Raw genomic sequence first — 27,540 nt, 5'->3', positions numbered from 1 at the left:
CCACTCCCCTTCTTTATCCTCCCACCAGGGGCAGTCTTTCACAATGTGCTCTTTCCCTCCGTAACAGGAGCATGCCTGCAGGACCTGTTCTTATTATTTTATTTATTTATTTAAGTTTTTTTATATACCAACATTCAAGACGGTATTCCCATCATGCTGGTTCACAAGAAACAGGGGTGCAATTATAACAAACTTTACAATTTGAACAATAGTGCAGAAAAGCAGTTACATATAACAAGGAAATCAATAACTTGGAGTGAGAAGGAAAATGAAGATCAGATAATTATATATATGTATAAATAACATTGTAAGAGGTGGCTATTAACGCTATTACTAGCGGAGCGTGATGATTGATGGGAGTTACATAGTGTTGGAGTTAGGAAAGGCCTGCGTGAACAGCCACGTCTTGAGTCTTTTCTTGAATGTTGAGATGCTGGGTTCCATTCTATTAATACTTCCTACCAAATGTTCATCATTCCCTTCTTTACCATAAGGGCACAACTTATCCTCATGCCATTCTCTGCATACAGTGAGGAAAAGAAGAAAATATCTGTACGTTTGCTATTAGGTTGTGCAGGTATCTCAGGGACTTCTTCTCAGACTCAGCAGTCATCCCCACCTGTGTGATATCTGTTGCTGGCTGTGCCACTAAGCTGATGTTCACAGGTTCATTCACTTCATAGTGACAGTCTTGGCCAAATGAGTTCTCTTCACAAAGTTAAAATAGGCTGGTGGACCTGGGGTCTGTGACCGGCAGCTATCCTGCTCCGCGGACCATTGCTGGGATCTTGCACTCTCACTGCCATATCGGGGACCCTGTGCAGGTTTGCCCTGAAAATATAAGAACATAAGTTTTGCCCTACTGAATCAAACCAAAGGTCCTTCAAGCCCAGTATCTTGTTTCCAACAGTGGCCAATCCAGGTCACAAGTACCTGGCAGAATCCCAAAAGGTTGATAGATTCCATGCTGCCTGTTCCAAGGATAAGCAATAGATTTCCACAAGTCCACTTTATTAATAGTTTATGGACTTTTCTTCCAGGAACTTGTCAATCTTTTTAAAACCCAACTACACTAACATCTTTCACCACATCCTCTGGCGACAAATTCCAGAGTTTAATTATGTGCTGAGTAAAAAACTATTTTCTATTTGTCTTATATGTATCACTTAGTAACTTCATTAATGTCCTTTAGTCTTTGTACTTTTTGAAAGAGTAAACAACCAATTCACTTTTATCCATTCTACTCCATTCATTATTTTATAAACCTCTAACACAACTCCCCCTCAGCCATCTCATCTGCAAACTAAAGAGCCCAAATCTCTTTAGTCTTTCCTCATAAGGGAGTTGTTTCATCCCCGTCATTATTTTGCTTGCCCTTCTCTGTACCTTTTCCAATTCTACTATGACCTTTTTCAGATGCAATGACCAGAACTGCACCCAATACTCAAGGTGCGGCTGCACCATGGAGTGATACAGAGGCATTATTATATTCTATGTTTTATTTTCCATTCCTTTCCTAAATTCCTAGCATTCTATTTGTTTTCTTGGCTGCTGCTGCACAGTGCGCAGAGGATTTCAACATATCCACTATGTTGCCTAAATCCTTTTTCTGGGTAGCAACTCCCAATGTGGAACCTTGCATTGTGTAGCTATAATTTGGTTGATCTTCCTTACACACATCACTTTGCACTTGTCCACATTAAATATTATAGTTAGAGTTTATTTATTTATATGCCGCACAAGGCCCTAGGCGACTAACAATAAAACATACATAATTAAAATAAATGAAACAATAAAGACATACAAATATAAAATCATTAAAATATATAAAATAAGGCATCAATCAAACCTTAATAAAAAGGCACTGAAAACAATATATTATTGTAGTAGGTTTGTTTAAATAAAACAGTTTCAACTTTTTTGAAAGTTTTAGTGTATTGCAAAGCCCATAGATCTAGAGGCAATTAGTTCCAAAAGTTAGGGGCCGCTACAGAAAAAGTTGACCTGCGAATACTGAATAGGTGAATTTAATGAAAGGAGGGGGACCTCAAGTGATGCCATTTGTGAAAAGCGCAGTGCTCTAGTAGGACAATGATGTAATCCAAGGAGAAGTTGATACTTTAGTAGGTTTTGGACAAGCAACGATGTTTTGTACATAATTAGAGACTGAATCGGTAGTCAATGAAGGCCTGACAGAACAGGGGTTTTATATTCCTGAATTGAACGTCCAGAAATCAATCTTTCTGCCACTTTCTGAATCAGCTGTAATGATTTCAAAACACTGACAGGTAATGCTAAATATAATGCATTACATTAATCAAGTAAAGTAACGGCATTATCAGTAACTGAACCACTGATCAAAAGTCTTCAGGGGATAGAAAGGACTAAGCGGACACAAAAGTCACAGCCTATAGAAACTTGATCTGTGAAATGAATGAAAGTTTAGAATCAATAATGCAACCAAGATTTCTCGCTTGAACAGCAAGTTTGATATGTTCTCTATTGATTAAAAGAAAGGTGAGATTAGGGAGAGCTTCGTGATATTGCATTACTACCATCTCAATTTTTCCAAATGTAATGCTAGCTTGTTTTGGGTCATCCAAGTCTTTTAGTCATACAAAAGAGAATCCTTTCAGAGGTTTCATTCCAGGACTTTTTGATAGATATATATTTATTTATTATTTATTTAACATTTTTATATACCGGGCTTCATGCAGGATTGCATATCAGCTCGGTTTACATTATAACTGAACAAGACATGCATGTAGAATGCAAGTTACATAGAACAGGGACTTAAAACTTGGAACAGAATACATGGGTAAAATAACTTAAACATAAAGGAAGAATGGGAAACTTAAAATTATCTTTGAATGTGAAGTGTTATGTTTCGGGCTTGATTGAGAGTCTTTGGATGGATTATTTGCCGGTGTGTGGAAGTTGATGTGATTTATTATCATGATTTGAACGCTTGCTCGAAAAGCCAGGTTTTAAGTCTTTTTTTGAAATTGATTGGGCAATGTTCTGTCCGGAGAGAAGAAGGTAGCGAGTTCCAGAAGGATGGACCTGCTGAGGACAAGGCTCGTTTGCTAAGCGAAGTTTTTACGTGTGTTGTTTGGAGAGTGTTTTTATAAGCTGATCTCGTTGGTCTGGATGGTAGATGAAGTAGAAGAGGAAAGTTGAGTTCAAGCGGACTGCCCTTGTATATGGTTTTTTGAATGATAGTTAATGTCTTGTAAAGTATTCTGTACTTAATTGGGAGCCAATGTAGGTCCCTCAAAATGGGGGTGATATGATCTCTCCTGTTGGTCTTGGTTAGTATCCTGGCTGCGGCGTTCTGCAGCATTTGAAGGGGTTTAAGGGTGTTAGCTGGAATGCCGATTAGCAAGGAATTGCAATAATCGATTTTCGAGAAAATGATTGCTTGGAGTACTGATCTGGAGTCTTGGAAGTGCAGTAGTGGTCTGAGGCGTTTAAGGACTTGTAATTTATAAAAGCCCTCCTTGGCAGTGTTGTTTACGAATCTCTTTAGGTTTAGTTGGTCGTCCATAATGACTCCTAGGTTTCTCACTTGTGCAGAGAAGGAAGGTTGATTTGTTTGGTTTAAATTTGGCCTTGTATGGTTATTGTCTTGAGAGACAAGGAGAATTTCCGTTTTGTTGGAATTGAGAATTAGATTAAGACTTGAGAGTAAATTGTTAATGGACAACAGGCAGGAGTTCCAGAATTCAAGTGTTTTTTGGAGGGATTCTTTAATTGGTATAAGAATTTGTACGTCGTCTGCGTATATGAAATGTTTAAGATTGAGGTTGGATAAAAGCTGGCATAACGGTAACATGTATATGTTAAAAAGAGTCGGCGATAGAGAAGAGCCTTGAGGGACTCCCATAGAAGAATCGACGGGGTGTGATTCATTGTTGTTGATTCTAACTTTGTAAAATCTGTTTTGTAGAAAAGACTTAAACCAGTTTAGTGCAGTGTCTTTGATTCCAATGTCTGTCAGACGTTCCAAGAGTAGGGAGTGATTCACCGTGTCAAATGCGGCTGATAGATCGAGGAGTATGAGTAAGCAGGATTGTTTTTTTTCAAGATTCAGGAGTATTGTGTCAGATAAAGAGATTAAGAGAGTTTCGGTGCTCCGTTCTTTTCGAAAACCATATTGAGATGGTGCTAGAATATTGTAGTCATCAAGGTATTCCGTAAGCTGTCTGTTCACTATCTTTTCCAAGATTTTAGAGATGAATGGGAGATTCACAATGGGTCGGAAATTGGCTGGGTTGTCTGAGGAAAGGTTGGGTTTTTTTAGGAGTGGTTTGAGTATTGCAAGTTTCAGCGGGTCTGGAACATATCCTTGAAGTAGCGAACAATTGATAATGTCTGCGATGGCTTTAGCAACTGTTTTGGGGATAGCTATGAGTAAATTAGCCGGGATCGCATCTGTGGGGTGGGAGGAGGGTTTAAGTTTTTTTAGAATTGATTCGATCTCTAAGGAGGATATAAGATCAAATTTATTCAGAGTTGAGTTCTGTTGGGGGTGAATTGAGTAGAGGTTGGTCACATGTGGGCTTTTGTTGTCTTTTAAAGGTGATATAAGGTCTGTGATTTTTTTCTTGAAGTAAGATGCTAATTCAGTGGCTTTTTTGGCAGCTTGATCGTCTGGGATGGATGGGGGGGTGGGTTTAGTGAGCGACGAGACAAGAGAGAAAAGAGCTTTGGGATCGAAGGTGAAGTGGTGAATTTTCTGGGCGTAGAAATCCCTTTTAGTTTGTAGAATGGATGTCCGGTAGCGGTGCATGAGCGACTTGTATGAGTCCCTGTTAGATTGTGTTGGGTTTTTTCGCCATAGAAGTTCTTTATTTCTCAGTTCTTGCTTAATGGATTTCAGTTGTGGCGAGTACCAAGGTTTTCTGTTGTTCTGATTGGTAGTAGAGCTTTTTGTGATTAAAGGGCAAGTCAGGTCTGCTATGTTCTTTGTTATCTTGAACCATGAGAATGTGGCAGAGTCAGCGTCAGTAAGGTCCAGTTTATTTAATGCTGATGATAGGTGATTGTTGATGGTGTCAGGGTTGCATAGCTTCCTGTATTGAATCGCGGATCTTTGAGTGGTTTTGAGGGATGGTTGGAGGTTCTTCAAAGTAACTGATATCATCTTGTGGTCTGACCATGGAACCGGTGTGTAGATCATGGAGGATGCGGGGGTGAAGTATTCGTTAATGAAAATTAAGTCCAGGGTGTGACCCGCTCTGTGTGTTGGTTCTTTGATGATTTGGTTGAAGCCCATATATTTAAGTGTGTTAAGAAATGTTGCACAGCTGGAAGATTGTGGTGATTGGTCCACGTGGAGATTAAAATCTCCCATTATTATGGCGGGGGCGTCTGTGTTAATGTGTTTGGCTATGAGTTCAATTATAGGGGATGGATCTAATTCAAGGCTTCCAGGGGGGGCATATGTTAGGCAAATTTGTAGGTGTTTTGATTTGAAGATAGCAACTTCGAGTGATGTTGATGAGTTAGATGTCTGAAGGGAAAGGCATAATTCTTTTTTGGCTGCTAAAAGCAGTCCGCCACCTCGTTTGTTAGGTCTGGGTATGGAGAATATATCATAGTCTTGTGTAGGGAGTTGGTTAATTAGTGCAGTATCCTGAGGTTTCAACCACGATTCGGTGATAGCGCAGCAGTCTGGTTTGTCTTCTGATAGGTAGTCGTGTAGAAGGTGGGATTTTTTTGAGATGGATTGTGCATTGATTAATGTTAAGGAGAACAGAGTGAGGCCCAGAAGTTGGTTTAGGGGTGATGTCATGATTGGAATATATCTCTTTTGCGAGACGTGTGGTGTGTTGAGAGGGATTGTGGTGATTCTCCTTCGGTTGTAGATGATTGGGATATCGTATGTGTGCATGATTGATGGAGTGTAGTATGGTAGTGGTAGTAGTATGGTATAGTAGTTATAAGGAAGAGTGCTGTGGAGGATAGTATGTAGGACTATCAAATTGGTTGAGTGCTCTGAGCTAAGTAGGCCCTTGGTGCCTTATCTTGCCGTCTTGCGGTAAAAGTCTGAGTCTAGATGAGTGCAAGTCGAAGTGAGTGCAAGGTATTACTCACTGTATACGATAATGATACGATAATGATATTGTCTGCGTAGATATGGACACCCTCACAGAGTCTGGCCAAGAGTTGACAGATAGGTGCCAAGTAGATGTTAAACAATACGGTTGACAAAGCCAACACATGTGGGACTCCTGATGTCATCGGGTACTAGTTACAAGCAGCAGCACTGATCCATGCCTGTTGCCTTCCAACATGGAGATAAGAGTGGAACCAAATGATAACTAAATTTGATATTCCGCGCTCCTTTAAAAAGAGCAACAAAATGGAATGATCTACCATGTCAAACATGGCTGAGACATATTAACAATCAAGATAAAGCTACGAACCTTGTCAAAGCCTCTTTTAATTGCATCAGACAAGGAGATTAAGAGCAATCCCATGTTTAGCAGCTTCCTGAAACCAAACTGAAAATCATGAAGAACATTATTACAAAGTCTTCTAGCTGTACCAGAACTCCAATTACAAAATGTTTGCCATAAATGGCAGACAGGAAATGGGTCTGTAGTTAGCAAAATCTTTTTGATCTAGCCTTGCTTTTTTTTTTTTTTTTAATAGTGTAACAGCTGCTGATTTCAGCACATTAGGAACATAACCCACTGAAAGTGAAAGATTAATTGACTAATCGATGCAGAAATAGTGTCTTTTACCATTTTCAAAGATACAACTTTACACATATTTAATGGGTAGGAAGAATTATTCATTTAACTGATAAAGTTTAAGAATTCCCTAGCTGTAATGGGCTCAAACAGATCCCATTTAGTCTCGTATTCTATAGATTCCGTAGGCACTTGATGTACAGCATTATTAAAAGAAGTAGAAATCTTTGCTAATTTCAAAGTTAAAAACTGCATAAAAGCATTGCCATCAAAGGCAAGGCTACTGTTGCATGTGGCTGGTATGGCTCACGGATTATACTGTTCGAATATCAGGGGGCCTGGTTGGGCTGGGGGGCAGGGAGCGGTATGCATTCGGGTGATCTCACTTAGGTTGTTGGGATGTGTTTTTCACTTTCGGGGGGGGGGGGGGGGGGGGAGGAGGGTTGGGGTTTAATTGTTTGTATAGACAGGTTCATATACTGTGATGTGGGTTTAGATACTTATGCTGTTATTCCATTTGTGGCCCAGGTGACGGAGGTGGGCTGTACAGGGATCTGAGCTGGGAGGTTCCCTGTTTCTCAAGACCATTACATCTTTCTCATTTTTTTCTCTGTGGTACTAGATGCTGGCTAAGCAACATGTCAGTTTGATTTCTTGGAATATTTGTGGTATTAACTCACCAATTAAACGGTCGAAAATTCTCTCGCTATTAAAGAAAAAATCCGCGGATGTGGTGTTTCTTCAGGAGACACACCTCACGGATGTGGAGCACCAGAAATTATGCCGCGACTGGGTGGGGTCAGTCCATTTTGCATCAGCCACTACTAAATCTGCTGGAGTCGCTATCCTTATAGCGAAGCGTTTGCCTCTTTCTGTTAAACTTGAAATTAAAGATCCTCCGGATCGATATATTAATAGCAGAGCTTTTTCAATGCCCGTTGGTGCTGTGTAACTTATATGCACCCAACAATCCGCCCTTGTCCTTTTTTCAGACCAACCATGATCACTTCTTGTCGGGGGGGGGGGGGGGGGATTTCAACACCATCAGGGACCCTCAGATGGATAAGGGAGGAGATGTTGGGAAAGGGAGAGGTCATTGGGGTAAACCCTTTTCCCTGCTTGAACAGAATTGGACTTGTTGGATGCCTGGCGTACCTTGAATCCTACAGCCACTGATTTTACACATCTGTCCAGGGCACACGCCACATATTCTCGCCTAGACTACATTTTGCTGGGTAGCAATCTATTCTACCAACTCACTAATGCGGGCATCGATGATATCATTCTCTCAGACCATGGCCCTATTTGGGTGGAACTTACCTGGTCAGGGGGCAGTCCCACAACGTTTCATTGGAGATATCCCTATTATTTGCATGGTGACGCTGAGTTCCAGGCGTATATTCAGACTCGCTGGAAGGAATATGCCTCATAATCTGCAGCATACAGGGGACCCAGTGTTATATTGGTACGCTTCGAAGGCAGTCATGAGGGGGGAGATTATATCCTATGTGGCACATCGGAAGAAAACGCTAGATAAAAGGATTCTTGCGTTAAGCACGCAACTGCAAGGGGCTAAACAAACCCTGATTTCTGATAACACTCCGGCCCATAGAACCCAGTATATCTCGGTGCAAAGCGCACTTAACTCTGTTACACCAGAGGGCAAAGAAGAGTGTCATACTACCAGCATAAGCTTTTCCAAATGGGGAATAAGCCGGGCAAACTAATGGCCAATTTAATTCGAGCCCGGCGAACCTCGGCTTTTGTGGCAGCTCTAAAATCCCCTACGGGACAGTTGGTCACTGACACTCCCCGGGTCTTGCAGGTCTTTAGGGACTACTATGCCACTCTATACTCTGCCGAACCCAGGGACACCGATAAGTGTCGACATTTTTGTGATAGTATAGCGATACCTCAACTTACTCTAGAACAGCAAGGTCAACTTAATCAATCGATCTCGGAGGCAGAAAGCAGGAGGGTAATTTGGCAGGCTAAGGGCTTTAAGGCCCCTGGGCCCGATGGGTTCTCTACCAATTATTACAAGGTTTTAATGGATGCTCTGATAAGCACCCTGACCTGTACTTTTAATGCCCTGGTTGCCAATGGTACGTACCCAGCCCAAAGCAATGAAGCGCTCATCACCCTGATTCCTAAGCCGGGGAAGGACCCACAATCACCTTCGGCATACCATCCCATATCCCTCTTAAACGTGGATCAGAAGCTCCTAGCCAAAATCTTAGCTGATAGATTGGCTTTGTTACTGCCATCTCTAATTGGATCGGACCAGGTGGGCTTTGTTTGGAAGCAGTACGCCTCTACGAATATTCGAAGAGTTGACTGCTATGGCATTATGCACGCAGTTCCAAGAACCCTACCTGGCCATAAGTTTCGATGCGGAAAAAGCCTTTGATACGGTGGAGTGGGAATATTTATTTTACATCTTGGATGCCATGAATATCACTGGTTGGTTCCAGAATGCGATTCACCTTCTCTACCGAGACCCGGTGGCACGGACAGTGGTGAACCAATCTCACTCGGACATGTTTTCCATTCAACGTGGGACCCGTCAGGGGTGCCCCTTGTCCCCCCCTATTGTTCTTATTACAATTTGAACCGCTTCTCCTGGCTATACAAGCCGCCCGGATGGTGAAGGGGGTTCACTTTCAAGCCCAGACTTTCAAATATGTGGCTTTTTTTTCTAACCAATCCTGTTGCATCCCTCCCACCGCTGTTGTCCCTTCTTATTGAGTTTGGCTCTTTTTCAGGCTTTCGTTTAAATCGTGACAAGTCTGAAGCGTTGGCGTTTCCAACTACCCTGCAGGATAATTGAGGGGGTCCTTTTCCCTTGCTTTGGGCTGCGGGACGTATACGATATCTGGGTATTTATCTATTGACCTCCCTCAGCTTTATGCCTTGAATATACACCCCTTGGTTACTTACACTTTGGAATGCATGCAGCGTTGGGGGTCTCTACCACTGTCACTTGCAGGCCGAATACAGTTGTTTAAAATGAATATTTTGCCCAAGTGGCTTTATGTCTTTCAGAATCTAGTACTTGGACTTAAAGTCCGAGACATCCACAAGTTAGAAGGTGGTATGAGGGGTTTTTTTGGCGAGGGAAAAAATCTAGAATTGCCTTAAGACGTTTGCAGAGCCGATGGGGAATGGGTGGTCTCAACATACCTGACCTTGGCATGTATAATTGGGCTAGCAATTTAAGGGTGGTACGGGAGTGGTTACTTGGGGAAGGATTTTACATTCATTTAGCTGCTGATCGGGAAATATGTGATGCTCGTGATTTGCGCTATATCTTACAGGCTAACTGGGATAAACTGACAATACCTGAGTTGCTGGCTGGCTTGATACGCCCGACACGGCACGCCTGGTTCAGTTTATTGAAATTACTGCAGCTCCCCAGGGGATGTGCCTACTTCATTCCGTTGCAGGGAAACCCTGACCTTTCTCCTGAGTTGACCTCCATAGTGTTTAGGCGATGGGCTGCCCGAGGCGTAACACTGTTGGGGCATGTTTTGGAAGACACAGGACACTTACCAAGCCCGCCAAATTGTCCACACTTTATGGTTTTGGCAATATTTCAGTGTTTTCCTATTTACAACTTTCTCATTATGTACATTCCTTGCCAGAAGCTGGTTTACTGCCAGGTGGATTTAAGGCTATTGCAGCTTGCTTCCTATTAGAGCGAGCTATAGTGCCTTCTCTCTCTCATTATTACAACCATCTGAGGAAGCTCACTTATAAAAACCCATGCTCTAACCTGGCGGAACGCTGGAATAGAGAAGGGGAATTTTAGGTCTTGGACACTCAATTGGGAGCCAGCTTTAAGCACATCGCGAAAGTGTCTTCAAACTCATACTATCGCGAAATGCAATTTAAATTTCTCTGGAGGGCGTACTTGTCCATTCTTGATTAGTCAGGACGGCCACCTGTGGGAAGTGCAATAGGGAGAGAGGTACTCTTTCACACTTGTTTTGGGCTGTACTGTTCAGCAATTTTGGAGGCACATTATCTCCTATTTGGCTGGGTTGTTGGGTGTATCTTTACAAGTCTCCCCTCTTATGATTCTCTTTGAATGTATCCCCCTGGCACGCATCTGAGAAGCGAGGCATCGTATGTTCTTTATGAAAGCTTGCTTTGTAGGTAAACGACATACTCCTTCACTGGAAAGAAGAAGCGGCATCCTCTTTCTGGGCGTGGCGGAATCACTTACACCGGCTTATACAGATGGAACACTTGACGGCTCGTACATCTCCCCACCATCATCGTACTTTCTTGAAAATTTGGGAACCGAACATTCAGGCGCTACCACAGAGCGCGCAGCCTGATCCTGAATAACTGACCTATAGTATCGTGGACTCTGGTGGCTTGGTTGGTGACCTTTCAACCTCCACATCACAGTATGATTGCTAGGTTTTATTAGATTTGGGTGGGGGGGGGGGGGGGTGTTGAGGAGGGCGGTTCTAATCATTTGTTCTCTGACATGTAATTGCATTCTAACGGTTTTGCATGTTGTCGGATACTGAAGTGTACCTGTGTCCGACTATTCTGTTTCTGTTATTTTGTGGAAAATGCAATAAAAATTGTTAAACATAAAGGCGAGGCTTACACCAGGAACAACTGCTGGAGTAGTGGTCAATTGTTTTACAATGGTGAATAACATCCTGGGGTTATTTCTTGTACCTTGGATCTGTGTGGAATAGTATAATTTTTTAGCTTCATTAATATGTTGCTGAAAGGCCAATAACAGTGCTCTAAAGACAGCTTGGTTTTCAGCAGATCTATTTTTTTTGCCATTTTCTTTCATAAAATCTAAGATTATGCCTTATAGAGCAAAGATCAGCAGCATCAAGTAGATTTTTTTGAATTCCGTTTAATCATACGAATAGGGGCAAATGCAAAAAGAACATTACACAACATTTCATTCCATAAAGAGATAGATTCACTATACATGCAAGTAGAAAGATCTGGATTCTGCTGTTTACAATTAAAAGCATCTGTATCGATGGAGCCTCTCTGACATATAACTTTCTTCCTGAAATGTTAAAGCAATTTCATTTTTTTTTACACATATAGATCAATTAAATAAATGTTCTGACCATGGGATCAGGGTAGAAGAGCATGTGAAGGACTGTGGTAATAATAATGACAATAAAAACTAAATCTAAAGGGGCAGAATTTAAAACCTGCGCGTGGGCGCAGATTTGTTTGCGCAACCAGGCGCAAACAAATCTACGCCCAATTTTATAACATGCATGCGCTGCCGCGCACATGTTATAAAATCCAGGGTCGGCGCGCGCAAGTGGGTGCACAATTGTGCAACTTGCATGCGCCAAGCCGCACAGGCTGCCTCCGTTCCCTCCGAGGCCGCTCCAAAATCGGAGCGGCCTCGGAGCGAACTTTCCTTCCACCTCCCCCCACCTTCCCCTCCCTAACCCGCCCCCCCAGCCCTAATTAAAACACCCCTTCCATTTGTTCCAAGCTGCCGGTGCGCCATGCCCCGGCACAGGCCGCTGTGTCAGAGCACTCTGCCCCGTCTCCGGACTGCCTTCACGCCCCGGACTGTGGCCCCACCCCGGCCCGCCCCTTTTTCGAAGCCCCGGGACATACGCGCAGGGGCAGCTTTTCGGGGGTTACATGCATGTATAAGTGGAATCAACTGACACCTGAGATCATAATGTCTAAAAAAAAAAAAAAAAAGTCACAGTTAGGTGATAGTGGAAGCTTTTTAAATGGAGATTAAATCACCTAAGACAATTGTGTTATTTAAGTCAGCTTAAATAACGCAAGTCATGCAAGTTAGGGAAAGACCACTTTCACTGGTAGGCCCCGTGCTATGGAACACCATGCCACTCGAACTAAGGCTGCAGAGTAATTTCAAAATATTCAAAACCAATCTGAAAACCTGGCTTTTTAAACAAGCTTTTTATAAAGATAAAGAGAAGGAAAAAAAAACAGTTGACTGATAAGGATGCACCAAACTAAAAGTAGTTACTTGTAAGCTACAAATGCACATTAATGTTAAATTCAAACCGCCTAATATAATCCCAACAGACAAGCCTAATTTACACACACAGTTTTTTTGAAATGAATTGTTACCACACTATGATGGCACATGATTAATTTGTAATCTATACCACTCACATTTTCATTAGCGTGCCTTGCTGTAAACCGTTGTGATGGTTATCTAATTTAACGATGGTACAGAAAAGTTTTTAAATAAATAAATAAAGCTTTGGCTTTCAATAGTTGCTGAAAAACAGAGGAAGAATACTGTTCCATCAAACCTGGGGACACTAGACAAATATTTACAGCTTTAGATGACAATAGCATTAGTTCATACTGAGAATCAAAATTTAAATCAGCCATTTGGATGCCCAGTCTCCCAGTCTTGCAAGGTCCTCTTGTGATTTCTCACAATCCTCTTGATTTAACAACTTTGAATAATTTTGTATCATCACCAAATTGATCACCTCACTCGTCGTTCTCATCTCTAGGTCATTTATGAATATATTAAAAAGCAGTGTTCCTAGGGCTCTCCTCTATTTACCATTCTACATTTAGAAAATTGACCATTTAGCTTTACTCTGTTTTCTAGCTTAACTAGTTCTCAATCCACAATAGAACACTGTCTCCGATCCCATGACTTTCTAATTTCCTGAAGAGTCTCGCATGAGGTACTTTATCAAATGCTTACTGAAAATCTAGATACACTGTATCAACTGGTTCACCTTTATCCACATGTTAATTCATACCTTCAAAAATATGTAGCAAATTGGTGAGGAAAGACATCCCCTGGCTCACCAATGTTGACTTTCTCTCCTTAAATTATGCCTAATATAGAAACATAGAAATGACGGCAGAAGACCAAACGGCCCATCCAGTCTGCCCAGCAAGTTTTGCACTTTTTTTTTCTCATTCTTATCTGTTACTCTTGGCTCTTAGTAACCTTTTGATTCTATTTCCCTTCCACCCCCACCATTAATGTAGAGAGCAGTGTTGGAACTGCCTCTAAGTGAAATATCTAGCTTAATTAGTTAGGGGTAGTAACCGCCGCAATAAGCAAGCTATACCCATGCTTATTTGTTTACCCAGACTAAATAATTCAGACCTTGTTGGTTGTTGTCTGTATATAGATCTAATTTTCTTCATTCCCCCTGCCGTTGAAGCAGAGAGTTATGCTGGATATGCGTGATGTATCAGTCTTACTCCCCTGCCGTTGAAGCAGAGAGCTATGCTGGATATGCATTGAAAGTGAAGTACCAGGCTTATTTGGTTTGGGGTAGTAACCGCCGTAACAAGCAAGCTACTCCCCACTTTTTTTGCGAATGCAAATCTTTTTCCACGTTTCCTCTTGCCGTTGAAGCTTAGAGCAATGTTGGAGTCGCATTAACCGTGTGTATGTTTATTGAATAAAGGTATTATCTCCAGGCAGTAGCCGTCATTCTCGTGAGCCACCCACTCTTCATTCACGTCCTTGACTTTATGGATCCACAATGTTTATCCCACGCCTCTTTGAAGTCCTTCACAGATCTGGTCTTCACCACTTCTTCCGGAAGGGCATTCCAGGCATCCACCACCCTCTCCATGAAGAAATACTTCCTGACATTGGTTCTGAGTCTTCCTCCCTGGAGCTACAAATCGTTACCTCTGGTTCTGCTGATTTTTTTCCGACGGAAAAGGTTTGTCGTTGTCTTTGGATCATTAAAACCTTTCAAGTATCTGAAAGTCTGTATCATGTCACCTCTGCTCCTCCTTTCCTCCAGGGCAGGGGTGGGCAATTCCGGCCCTCGAGGGCTGCAAACCAGTCGGGTTTTCAGGATATCCTTAATGAATATGCATATGAGAGACCTGCATACACACTGCCTCAGTTGTATGCAAATCTATTTCATGCATATTCATTAGTTGTATCCTGAAAACCCGACTGGTTTGCAGCCCTCGAGGACCGGACTTGCCCACCCCTGCTCCAGGGTGTACATATTTAGATTCTTCAATCTCTCCTCATAAGTCATTCGATGAAGACCATTCACCCTTTTGGTTGCCCTTCTCTGGACCGCCTCCATCTTGTCTCTGTCTCTTCGGAGATACAGTCTCCAGAACTGAACACAGTACTCCAGGTGAGGCCTCACCAAGGACCTGTACAAGGGGATAATCACTTCCCTTTTCTTACTCGATATCCCTCTCTCTATGCAAGCCCAGCATTCTTCTGGCTTTAGCTATCGCCTTGTCACATTGTTTCGCCGACTTCAGATCATTAGATACTATCACCCCAAGGTCTCTCTCCTGCTCCGTGCACATCAGCCTTTCTCCCCCCATCAAATACAGTTCATTCGGATTTCCACTCCCCATATGCATGACTCTGCACTTCTTGGCATTGAATCTCAGCTGCCATATCTTCGACCACTCTTCCAGCTTCCTTAAACCCCATCTCATTCTCTCCACTCCTTCCGGCGTGTCCACTCTGTTGCAGATCTTAGTGTCATCCGCAAAAAGACAAACCTTACCTTCTATCTTGTCCGTAATGTCGCTCACAAAGATATTGAACAGGACCGGTCCCAACACGGATCCTTGCGATACACCTCTTAAAACCGCTCTCTCTTCAGAGAAAGTTCCATTTATATGTTAAGTAATTTTTTTCTTTAGAATATTTTCAACCATTTTTCCCCAACATTGATGTCTGGTTCATGTGCCTGTAGTTTACTGGATCACCTCTGGAACCCTTTTTTAAAAACCAGCATTACATTGGCAACTCTCCAATCTTAAAGTATCATAGCTGATATTAACGATAGTCTACAGATTACCAACAGTATATCTGCAATTTAATTTTTCAGTTCTTTCAGCACTCTGGGATTTATATCATCTGGTCCAGGTGATTTGCAATTCTTTGTCAATTTGCCCTAGTACATCTTCCATGTTAACAGAGATTTATTTCAACTCCTATGAATCATCAAAACTTTAAATATCACTTCCGACCTATTGATGATTCCAGAAGATAATGGCTATGTGTGTCTTACTAAGGCCTATCAAAAAGTTTATAAACTAATAGACTGTTGAATCTGCTTTATTATACAAACTTCTGCTTTTCTTTTCATGCAACTTCTATTTTTCAGGCAATGCCAGTAAAAATCACAGATGGGTGGAAACAAGAGATACAAGAACCAAATGCAGTAATTTCACCTGCACCTATGACATTGATTAATTTTGCCTGCAGGCCAACTTCAGTTGAAGGGTGTTTGAGCCCTCCCTGTAGGACAAGGACCTGATTATGTTCATAAACAAGAATATCTGATGTGTGAAAAAAAATTTTTCAACTCTTTGCAAATAAAAGAGTGGTTTTGGGGGGAAGGGATGAATGGAAAAGGACAGTTTGATGGATATTGATTATTGTAGTTGGATTCCTATTATTTTGCGTATGTTGCCAATGTTTTTTTTATTTTTTTTATTATGTGTACAAAGACTGATCTCTGTGTCTCACATCATGAAATGAAAACTTATGACAGTAATACTGATTGGCTCAAAATAAATGAAGACACTGACAGAGAGATCAGGACACATAGGGATAAAAGAAATGAAGAGGCTCCGTGTTCAGATTGTTGCATGCCTCTATTGGGTTAATTGAGCTTTAAGCTCATTATGGAATATAGCAACTCTAAATATAGAGACCTAAGAAAAAGAGAGAAACAGTGGAATTTGTGTAAAAAATACCTTTTTCTGGGTTCCTAAAGTTCTCTATCTTTGATGGATTGATTATATGGAGAGTATAGTGGATATTTATAAAAAGTAAAATATATTTTCCAGATTTTTTAGACCTTAGCAAGCATGTTGTGTTCTGAGTTGCTGTTATCTCAAGTAGTGAATGTACTGTTAGATTTTGTTTGGACATTTCATAGTCAAATTATGGAGCGGGCTACATACTGGCTTGAAGGATGGATTATGCAATGTTGCATCAGACTTTGCAACTGACACATGGCATGATAAAATTGATGACACCTAGTATGTATGAATACTGTATATAATTCTGGTCGCCGCATCTCAAAAAAGATATAGTTGCGATGGAGAATGTACAGAGAAGGGCGACCAAAATGATAAAGGAAATGGAACAGCTCCCCTATGAGGAAAGACTAAAGAGGTTAGGACTTTTCAGCTTGGAGAAGAGATGGCTGAGGGGGGATATGATAGAGGTGTTTAAAATCATGAGATGTCTAGAACGGGTTAATGGGAATTGGTTATTTACTTTTTCGGATAATAGAAAGACGGGGGGGGGGGGGGGGGGCACTCCATGAAGTTAGCATGTGGCACATTAAAAACTAATTGGAGAAAGTTCTTTTTTACTCAACACACAATTAAACTCTGGAATTTGTTGCCAGAGGATGTGGTTAGTGCAGTTAGTGTAGCTATGTTTAAAAAAGGATTGGATTAGTTCTTGGAGGAGAAGTCTATTACCTGTTATTAAGTTGACTTAGAAAATAGCCACTGCTATTACTAGCAACAGTTTTTGGGTACTTGTCAGGTTCTTTGGCCTGGATTGGCCACTGTTGGAAACAGGATGCTTCTAAGAAAACTAAAATGTCATGGGATAGGAGGCGATGTCCTTTCATGGATTTCAAACTGGTTAAAAGACAGAAAACAAAGAGTAGGATTAAATGGTCAATTTTCTCAGTGGAAAAGGGTAAATAGTGGAGTGCCTCAGCAATCTGTACTTGGACTTTTCAATATATTTATAAATGATCTGGAAAGGAATACAAGTGAGGTTATCAAATTTGCAGATGATACAAAATTATTCAGAGTAGTTAAATCACAAGTAGATTGTGATAAATTTCAGGAGGACCTTGCGGGACTGTAAGATTGGGCATCCAATTGGCAGATGAAATTTAATGTGGACAAGGTAATGTATATAGGGAAAAATAAACTTGCTATAGTTACATGATGTTAGGTTCCATACTAGGAGCTACCACTTAGGAAAAAGATCTAGGCGTGGAGTGGATAATATAATGAAATCATCAGCTCAGTGTGCTGCCGCAGTCAAAAATAAAACAGAATATTAGGAATTGTTGGGAAAGGAATGGTGAATAAAACAGAAAATGTCATAATGCCTCTGTATCGCTCCATGGAGAGACGGTACCTTGAGAATTGTGTACAATTCAAGTCGCCACATCTGAAAAAAGGCACATTTGCACTGGAGAAGTACAGAGAAGGGCGACCAAAATGATAAAGGGGATGAAACAGCTCCCCTAAGAGGAAAGGCTAAAGAGGTTAGGGCTGTTCAACTTGGAGAAGAGGAAGCTGAGGGGGGTAGAATGGGTAAAGCTGAGAAGAGGAAGCTGAGGGGGGTAGAATGGGTAAAGCTGAGAAGAGGAAGCTGAGGGGGTAGAATGGGTAAATGTGAATTGGTTACTCTTTTGGATAATACAATGACTAGAGGGCACTCCATAAAGTTAGCAAATAGCACATTTAAAACTAATCGGAGAAAATTATTTTGCACTCAATGCACAATTAAGCTCTGGAATTAGCTGCCAGAGGATGTGGTTAGTGCAGTTAGTGTAGCTGTGTTTAAAAAAGGATTGAAGAAGTTCTTGGAAGAGAAGTCCATGAACTGCTATTAAGTTGTCTTAGGGAATAGCCACTGCCATTACTGGCATCAGTAGCATGGGATCTACTTAGTGTTTGGGTACTTGTCAGGTACTTTTAGCCTGGATTGGCCATTGTTGGAAAAAGGATGATGGGCTTGATGGACCCTTGGTCTGACCCAGTATGAAAATTTCTTATGTAGTCCCTCCCTCATTTATCAAGTCAAATTTGATAAAGCAAATGTTGCTTACCTGTAACAGGTGTTCTCACAGGACAGCAGGATGTTAGTCCTCACATATGGGTGACATCACAGGATGGAGCCCAATCACGGAACACTTTTGTGAAAGTTTCTAGAACTTTGACTGGCACCTACTGGGCATGCACAGCATGGCACTAAACCTGCAGCCAGCAGGGATCCCCCTTCAGTCTTGTTTATAGCTATAGAAAGTGCCAAAAAAAAATAAAACGTAACGAACCCAACACCGCAGGGTGGCGGGTGGGTTTCGTGAGGACTAACATCCTGCTGTCCTGTGAGAACAGCTGTTACAGGTAATCAACATTTGCTTTTTCACAGGACAAGCAGGATGGTAGTCCTCACATATGGGTGAGTACCGAGCTGAGGATGTCCGAATATGCACCAAATGTACCCAAAGACGTGCAACAGGCACAACAACTGGGGTGGAATTTGGCAGAAGGCATCTTGAACCCTAACGGACAGGCGGAAGGGTGTTGGTACATCAAGTTGCAAAAAGGTTGCACAAGACAGATTGGCCGAAGATGGAATCTTGTCTTCCAGCCTTATCCAAACAATAGTGGGCTGTGAAGGTATGGAGAGAGAACTCTAGGTAGCAGCCCTACAAATATCAGGAAGCGGCACCAAGAGTAGGTGTGCTACTGAAGTTGCCAGGGCCCTGACAGAGGTGGAATGCTGCTTGCTGATAGCAAAAGGATATGCAGTCCGCTAACCAGGAGGAGAGAATCTGCTTACCCACAGGCTGCCCCAGTTTGATGGAATGGAAAGAGACAAACAATTGAGTGCTTTTCCAATGGGCAGCTGTATGATCTAGATAGAACGCTAGAGCCCGTTTACAGTCAAGGGTATGCAGAGCCTGTTCTCCTGAATTGGAATGGGGCCTGGGAAAGAAGGTGAGTAGTATAATGGATTGATTAATGTGAAATTCCGATACTACCTTAGGCAAGAACTTAGGGTGAGTGCGGAGTACTGCCCGGTTGTGCAGAAGTTTAGTGTAAGGCAGATAGGTAATTAGGGCCTGTAATTCAATAATTCTGCGATCGGATGTGATTGCCAGAAGAAAAATCACTTTCCATGTGAGATAATGAAGATCACAGGAATGGAGAGGCTCGAATGTTGGTTTCATGAGTCGACCCAAAACCAGACTGAGGTCCCAAGAAGGGGACGGAGGACGCAGTGGAGGCTTGAGGTGGAGCAAGCCCTTCAGAAATCGTGTTACAAGGGGTTGTACTGAAATAGGAACATCCCCGACACCTTTATGGAAGGCAGCTACCGCACTGACATGCATTCTGATGGAAGAAGTTTTAAGACCTGATTCTGACAAGTGCCAGAGATAGTCCAGAAACTTCGTGGTGGAACAACTAAAAGGATCAAGGGATTGAGCAGACCTGTTCCATTTGTAAAAATAAGATTTTCTCGTGGAAGGCTTCTGTGAAGCAATCAGGACACGGGAAACAGGCTCCGAAAGGTTGAGTGGCTGAAGAATTAACCTTTCAACATCCAGGCAGTCAGGGACAAGGCCTGAAGATTGGGGTGGCGTAGGCACCTGTCGTTCTGAGAGATCAGAAGTGGGTCCTTTCCCAAGGGAATGTGCCTGCGAATGGAGAGGTCCTAAAGGATCGGAAACCACACTTGGCATGGCCAGTGAGGTGCTATCAGGATCATGGTTCCCTTTTCCTGACGTAGTTTCACGAGAGTCTTTGAGAGAAGAGAAAATGGAGGGAATGCATAAAGGAGACAGGTTTCCCATGAGAGGGAGAATGCATCTCTTGGCTGTCAGTGTTGGCTGCAAGTGCAAGAGCAAAAGTTCTCTACTTTCTGGTTTTGAGGAGACGCAAAGAGGTCTATGTGGGGATAACCCCAACGTTGGAATATTGAGTCTGCTACTGTGGGGTCGAGGGACCACTCGTGTGGTTGAAAGGCGCGACTCAGCTTGTCCAACAACACATTGTCCACTCCCGGCAAGTAGGTGGCCCTGAGGTACATCGAGTGGGAGAGGGCCTCCGCCCATATCTGTGCCGCTTCCTGACACAGTAGTTAGGAGCCCGTCCCTCCGTTTGTTGATGTACCACATGGCCACCTGGTTGTCCGTCTGAATTAGGATGACTTGGTTGGACAAGCAATCCCGAAATACCCTGAGAACATGTCTGATTGCTCGTAGCTCCAGGAAATTGATTTGGTGTTTGGCTTCCTCTGAAGACCAAGCTCCTTGGGTCTGCAAATTGGCAACATGTGCTCCCCAGCAGAGGTTGGAAGCATCGGTGGTGAGAATTATTTGAGGGTCTGGAGCCTGGAAGGGTAGGCTTTGGTGGAGATTGATCTGATTTTTCCACCAGGCTAGAGACTGACGAAGTGGGTTGGTGATGTGGACAATGGTCGCTAGTGCTTAGATGAATTGAGTCCATTGTGACCTTAAAGTCCACTACATGACTCTCATGGCCAAGCGGGTCATTGGGGTAACCTGTACTGATGACGCCATGTGTCCCAGCAGGATGAGGAAGTGGCATGCAGTCGAGCAGTGCTGAGACTGTAGCTGGTGTGCGAGAGAAATGAGAGTGAGAACTTGCTGTCGAGGCAGAAATGCCTTTGCTTGAAAGGTGTCCAAGTCTGCCCCTATGAAGGACAAAGTTTGAGATGGGACTAAACAGGATTTCGCGTAGTTGACGAGAAATCCTAGCGTGATCAGAGTGTGTAAGGTGAGATGTAGGGGCGACAGAGCAGCTTGCTGAGTGGGGGCCCTGATCAACCATTCGTCGAGATAGGGGTAGATGTGGACACCTTGAATCCTGAGGAAGGCTGCTTCTACTACGAGGCACTTGGTGAAGTCTCGTGGTGCAGATGCCAGGCCAAATGGTAGCACTCTGTACTGACAGTGTTTGGGGCCTACCAGAAACCTCAGAAATCTGCGATGAGATGGCATTATCGCAATATTTGTGTACGTGTCCCGGAGGTCTAGAGAGCAGAGCCAGTCTCCTCTTTGCAGAAGAGGAAGGAAGGAACCCAAGGTTACCATCTTGAACTTCTCTCATTGGAGATACTTGTTGAGGGCACGTAGGTCCAGAATTGGACGAATGCCTCCTGATTTTTTGGGGATTAGAAAGTACCGGGAATAGAATCCTAGGCCCTGTTGGGGGTAGGGCACTGGTTCTGTTGCTCTGGACTTGAGGAGGAGGGAGACCTCCTGTTCCAGGAGTGATGAGTGATCGGTTGTTCCCCACGTCAGCCAAGATGGGGAATCTGGTGGGATGGAGAGAAAGTTCAGGTGATAGCCTTGAGAGATTTTGGCAAGGACCCACTGGTCTGAGGTGATTGTGTGCCACATGTTGGTGAAATGGCACAATCAACCTCCTACTGGTATTTGTGGCACTGGAAGCTGGCTGCTGCTCTCTATGCAGAAGTCAAAAACCGGAAGCAGGACCCGGCTGAGGAGCTGCTTGCGGCTTTTGTTTCCGAGGTTGACGAGACTGGGCCTTCTGGAAAGGTCTCTTGGAACGACCTCTAGATGGCGGTGGATAGGACTTCTTTGGACGGAAGAACGACTTTTTAGTGTCCTTCCTTAATGGCTGTTTGGAGGAATACTCAGAAGGCATCAGAGAGAGTTGGCGAAGGGTCTCATGATGCTCCTTGCGTTCTGCCACCGTCCGCTGGATCTGTTCGCCAAACAAATTCTCCTATGCAAGGCAGATCGGACAATCTCTCTTGTACTTCAGAGCACAAGTCCGAAGATTTAAGCCAGGCCCATCTTCTTGCAGAAATAGCAGCTGCAAATACCCTGGAAGTGGTGTCGAAGATATCATAAGAGGACCTTATTTCATGTTTCCCTGCTTCAAAACCCTTGTGAACCAGGTTTGTAGCTGTTACTGGAATTGCTGAGGCAGGGACTCTGCAAAGTCCTGTATCTGCTTGAATAAGACCCTGTTATACTAGGTCATATACAGCTGATAAGAGGCGATCCGGGAGATGAGCACTGATCCCTGAAAGACACGCCGGCCAATAGCATCCAGGAATTTCTGCTTCTTACCTGGGGGGAACGAAGAGTGGGGTTTTGAGCATCATGCCCTCTTTTGGGCATACTCTACAACCACAGATTGGTGATCCAGTTGAGGTTTCTGGAACCCTGGGGCTGACTGGACTAAATAAGTGGTATCTGCCTTTCGGTTGACTGGAGCTACCGAACCAGAGTGTTCCCAATTCTTTTTGAGAAGATCCAAAAGAACCTGATGAATAGGGTTGGAGGTTATTTCCTTGGGAGCACCTGTCCCTTTAGGAACCTGAGAAGGACAGGACGATGGTATTCCTGAAGGTCCTGGTCTAGGCTCTGAAGGCATCAAGGGAAGTACTGGAAGCACCGATGAAGGCATCGAGGGCATCGATGGATGGATCAGTGGCGCCGATGGCCGCATCGGCATCGATGGCTGAGGCATCAGCAGAACTCTCGATGGAAGAAGACGGAACGGTTTTCTCCTCCCAATGAAAGTAAGTGGAGAAGGCACCGGAGCCATTGGTGATCCAGGATCCATCAGTGGAAAGGCGGCTATAAGCGTTTCCATCTTCGAAAGCAGCGGTGCCAATGCTGCCGGAATGGGATCGATGGTCGGTTCCACAACTGGCACCGGTTTCAGCTTCAGGGGAGCTTGGAATCTGTGCATCGCCTTATCGACGGCCTCCTGAACCATCCAGTCCAGTTCTTCATGGAGACCTGGAGCAATCAGCCCCGGCTCCGGAAGGGGAGAATGAGGCAGAGGCATAGCCGGAGGGACCACCATTAAAGGCAGAGTCGTGGCTCCCAATACCCGTCCGGGTGAGGTTTGCCTCGGTGACCCGGTGCCAGAAAGGCTCGATGCCTCTTCTGGATGGGTTTCTTTGATGGCAGCTCGGACGATGGCGAAGTCTATGATTTTCCTTCATCGATAGTCCGAGGCTTCCGGTGTCGATGCCGATGTTTCTCTCTACGATCCCCTCCGTCCTGAGGGAGAGTAGAGGTAGTCGAAGGCCGGGAAGTCGTCGACGCCGGACAGTCACCAGCCGGTGTCTGATGCTGGCGCAAAGTGGACGGTGCCAGTGCAGACGACATAGATGCAAGAAACAATGTCGGAGTTTGAGAATGGAAGAGAAGTTCCATTTTCTCCATTCTGGTTTTGTGACCTTTTGGTGTCATTAAGGCACATTTGGTGCAAGTCAGGATATCATGCTCACACCCGAGGCACATTGCACAGACGTTATGAGGGTCTGTTATGGACATGGTGCGAGTACAATCAGGGCACCGACGGAACCCCGATGCCATGGCCTTTGAAAAATTGAACCGCGGTGCGGTCGACGGCCAGTAGGCCGCAAGGGCCAAACTCGATGGGAATCGACCAAAAACAGGTACAAAAAAAAAATTACCGGAGTACCGCGGAATCAAAATTGGAAAGGGGGACCCCTATAGGGTATGAAAGTTTTTAGTAATTCAGTGAGGAAAATTCCTGTCAGGAATCTCTGTGGAGCTCCTTAAACCGCGAGGCTACTGCAGATCGGACAGGTTGCAGGTTTAGTGCCATGACCTGGCCGCAGGTTTAGTGCCATGCTGGGCATGCCCAGTAGGTGACAGTCAAAGTTCTAGAAACTTTGACAAAAGTGTTCCATGATTGGGCTCCATCCTGTGATGTCACCCATATGTGAGGACTACCATCCTGCTTGTCCTGTGAGAATGTTATGATCACTATTGCCAAATTGCCCTCTTTCATTAAATCATGTGTTCCACTAAGAATTAGGTCTTAAACAGCTCCCGCATGTTGATTCTTGTATCGGTTGCTCCATGAAGCAGTCATTTATTTCATCTAGAAACTTTACCTCCTTAGCATGACCTGATGGGACATTTACTCAATACTGGGGTAATTGAAATCTCCCATTATTACTTTGTTGCTATTTTTTGTTAGTTTCCCTAATTTCTGTTAGCATTTCATCATATTTCTGTTCACGCTGGCCAGGTAGACAGTAATACAACCCCCAGTGTTAATTTCATTCCCCTTCTCACATGGAATTTCTCTCCATAAAGCTTCCACAATATATTTTGTTCCTGTAGTATTTTTATTCTATTTGAATAGTGCCATCCCTCTAACAATTTGATTCATCCTATCATTGCAACATAATTTGTACTCTGGTATTTGAATGCCCCATTACTTAATCTCCTTTCACCTGATCTCTGATGTGCTAATTATATATACCTCTTCTAGCATCTATATTAGTTCTGGAATCAACTAAGCCTAATGGAACACATCTATCACTTCTAATGCTCTCTTCAAGTTAAGCTCTGGGTGTCGATATACCCAGTTCCACATGAGTCAGTCCAGCCTGTCCAAAAACTGCTCCAGGAGGAGCTGGTTGGCTACTTTGAAGCTTATTTTGCCCTAGCTGCATCCACTTGCATCTAGCATCCTTTAGAAATCCTTTTAGATTTATATACCGCTTTTCACACTTTTTTTCAGTGCTTCAAAGTGGATTATTTTCAGGTACTGGAGGTATTTCGCCAGAACTGTTGCTGGTATGTTTCCCTACTGTAACCAGGATAACAGTTTTAACTTCTGAATAGATGGCTCTCCCACTTGGATTAGCAGACAGAAAAGCCACTTGGCGTCTGCCTGTAAGTAGAGTCACCAGGTATATGGTCCAGGTGCTTCGAGTGGTTGTCTCAAAATTCCTTTGAGAGAACATTCAGATCTTCTCATGTCTTCACTTTAACCAAGACCAGAGGCAATAGTTTCATTTGGGGTGTGGTGGCTTGCATTGCGTGTGCTATCTGTCAGGTCTATCCAGTACTGAGCGATAGGAAGAGCTGCGTTAGTGCCCGGCGCACCCGCGGTTGCCGCACACACAGTGCTGCTCACCTACTGCTCGATCCTGAACTATAATTTCATGCAAATGTAAACCGCGTCTAAGAAGGGTCCGTGAAGAGTTAGGCCCGCGCAACCCATTTTACTGGATAGAGCGCCTATACAGTATCCTGGATGCACGGGCCTAACGCTTCACGCCACGCTGGTATCTGTCATTTCAAATGTCATTTGAAATGACAGATGCCAGGAAGTCGGGACTGCCAGTCCCCCCTCCCCTCCTCCCGAAGCAGGGCGCGAAAAGCAGCCTTGCTCCGGGAGGAGGGGGAGAAGGGACTGGCAGTACGAAGCTGCCAAGCGACTTACCTTTTGCAGCCCCCTCCGGACATCGGACGACCTCTCCTGCCTCCAGCTGCTCGCGAAGATGGACGCCTGCAAAAAGTAAGTCGCTTCGCCGCTTCACACTGTCAGTGTCTCTTCTCCCTCCTCCCGGAGCAAGGCTGCTTTTCGCGCCCTGCTTCGGGAGGAGGGAAGAAGAGACACTGACAGTGTGACGCAGCGAAGCGACTTACTTTTTGCGTCCATCTTCGCGAGCAGCTGGAGGCAGGAGAGGTCGTCCGATGTCCGGAGGGGGCTGCAAAAAGTAAGTCGCTTCGCCGCTTCGTACTGCCAGCCCCTTCTTCCCTCCTCCCGGAGCAAGGCTGCTTTTCGAGCCCTGCTTCGGAAGGAGAGAAGAAGAGATACTGACAGTGTGAAGCGGCGAAGCAACTTACTTTTTGCAGCCCCCTCTGGACATCGGACCTCTCCTGCCTCCCGCTGCGCGACTTACTTCTTTTTGCAGCCCTCCGGCCATCAGCAGGAACGGATAGTGGCTCCCCTGCCTCCCGGCGAAGATGGACGCCTGCAAGGGGGAAAGCGGCCCCTGTGCGTGCAATTGGCCGCTCAAGACGTGACGTCACGACGTTTGGCGTCACGGCATGTGACGTCACGTCTTGAGCGGCCAATTGCACGCACAGGGGCCGCTTTCCCCCGTGCAGGCGTCCATCTTCGCCGGGAGGCAGGGGAGCCACGATCCGTTCCTGCTGATGGCCGGAGGGCTGCAAAAAGAAGTAAGTCGCGCAGCGGGAGGCAGGAGAGGTCCGATGTCCGGAGGGGGCTGCAAAAAGTAAGTTGCTTCGCCGCTTCACACTGTCAGTGTCTCTTCTTCCCTCCTCCCGAAGCAGGGCGCGAAAAGCAGCCTTGCTCCGGGAGGAGGAAAGAAGGGGCTGGCAGTACGAAGCAGTGAAGCTACTTACTTTTAGCAGCCCCCTCCGGACATCGGAGGGGGCTGCAACGTTTTTTTCGCTTTTTTTTTTTTTTTGCTTTGGGAGGAGGGGAGAGGACTGGGGCTGCCTCGGAGACCGGCACCCATGATCGCGGCCGGGGCAGGTGAGCGGGGGCTGGGGGAAAGCTTGCCGCCTACCCTTACCCCTGCCTCTACCGCAGGGGTAAGGGTAGGCGGTAAGTTAGCAGGTTAAACGCGCGACAAAATGGCAGGGAAAAATAGCGATAGTCGGGGCGCGGGTTACGGGATGCTAGGGAATAGCTAATTCGCTCGTTTGCATGCAATATACATGCCGCGTGCGGAAGGGGTTGCCCGGGGATTTTAGGACGCGGTAGAAGTAGGTTAAAGGGGATTCGGGATCGCAGGAAGGGCTAACGCGGCCGGAAAGTGAGTAGAATGTGGGTTAGGAGCGGGGTAAATGCGGCCGCACTTTACTGAATAGACCTGTGTCTCAATACTCTTTGCTGCTGGGTAATTTGTTCATGTAGGACTTACTGTTAGGTAATCTTTTGTATAAAAAAAAAAAAGCCTATTGCACTTGTAGTTGTGCTTGCAAGCCCTTTATAATCTTTTCTGAAGCAACTAGGTGCTTATTCAGATAATTTTGTATGGTTTGTTTTGGGCACACTGTGCTTATAACCATCCTTTATAATTGTTTTTTCCCCTCTGCTAAGGCCTGTAATGATTGCTCCAAGTCAACTAATAAGCCTTGGCCCTCAGGGGCTACTTTTTGTTAGGGTTGGAGATGTTGGAGTGGATTTCTTGCGTACTGAGGAGATGGCCACTCCCACAGGGAGGAGCCCTGTGAGGAACCGCAGTACTAGGCTAGACTCTATACACGCAGACACAGAGAAGTTGTATTTATTGTAC

At 44.3% G+C, this 27,540-nt stretch overlaps 1 protein-coding gene across 1 annotated transcript in view; it reads right to left on the bottom strand.

The window, feature by feature from the left end:
• Positions 1-205: 205 nt before the first annotated feature.
• Positions 206-27,540, bottom strand: part of ANKS6 (ankyrin repeat and sterile alpha motif domain containing 6) — a 705,076-nt gene continuing 677,741 nt past the window's right edge. Inside the window, 1 exon segment of the mRNA XM_029589918.1 lies at positions 206-831. Coding sequence (XP_029445778.1) covers positions 797-831 — 35 coding nt within the window. The 3' untranslated portion in view covers positions 206-796.

Source organism: Rhinatrema bivittatum, chromosome 2 (assembly GCF_901001135.1).
Source record: "Rhinatrema bivittatum chromosome 2, aRhiBiv1.1, whole genome shotgun sequence".
NCBI classification, from domain to species: domain Eukaryota; kingdom Metazoa; phylum Chordata; class Amphibia; order Gymnophiona; family Rhinatrematidae; genus Rhinatrema; species Rhinatrema bivittatum.
This window is presented reverse-complemented; position numbering and strand designations above follow the sequence as displayed.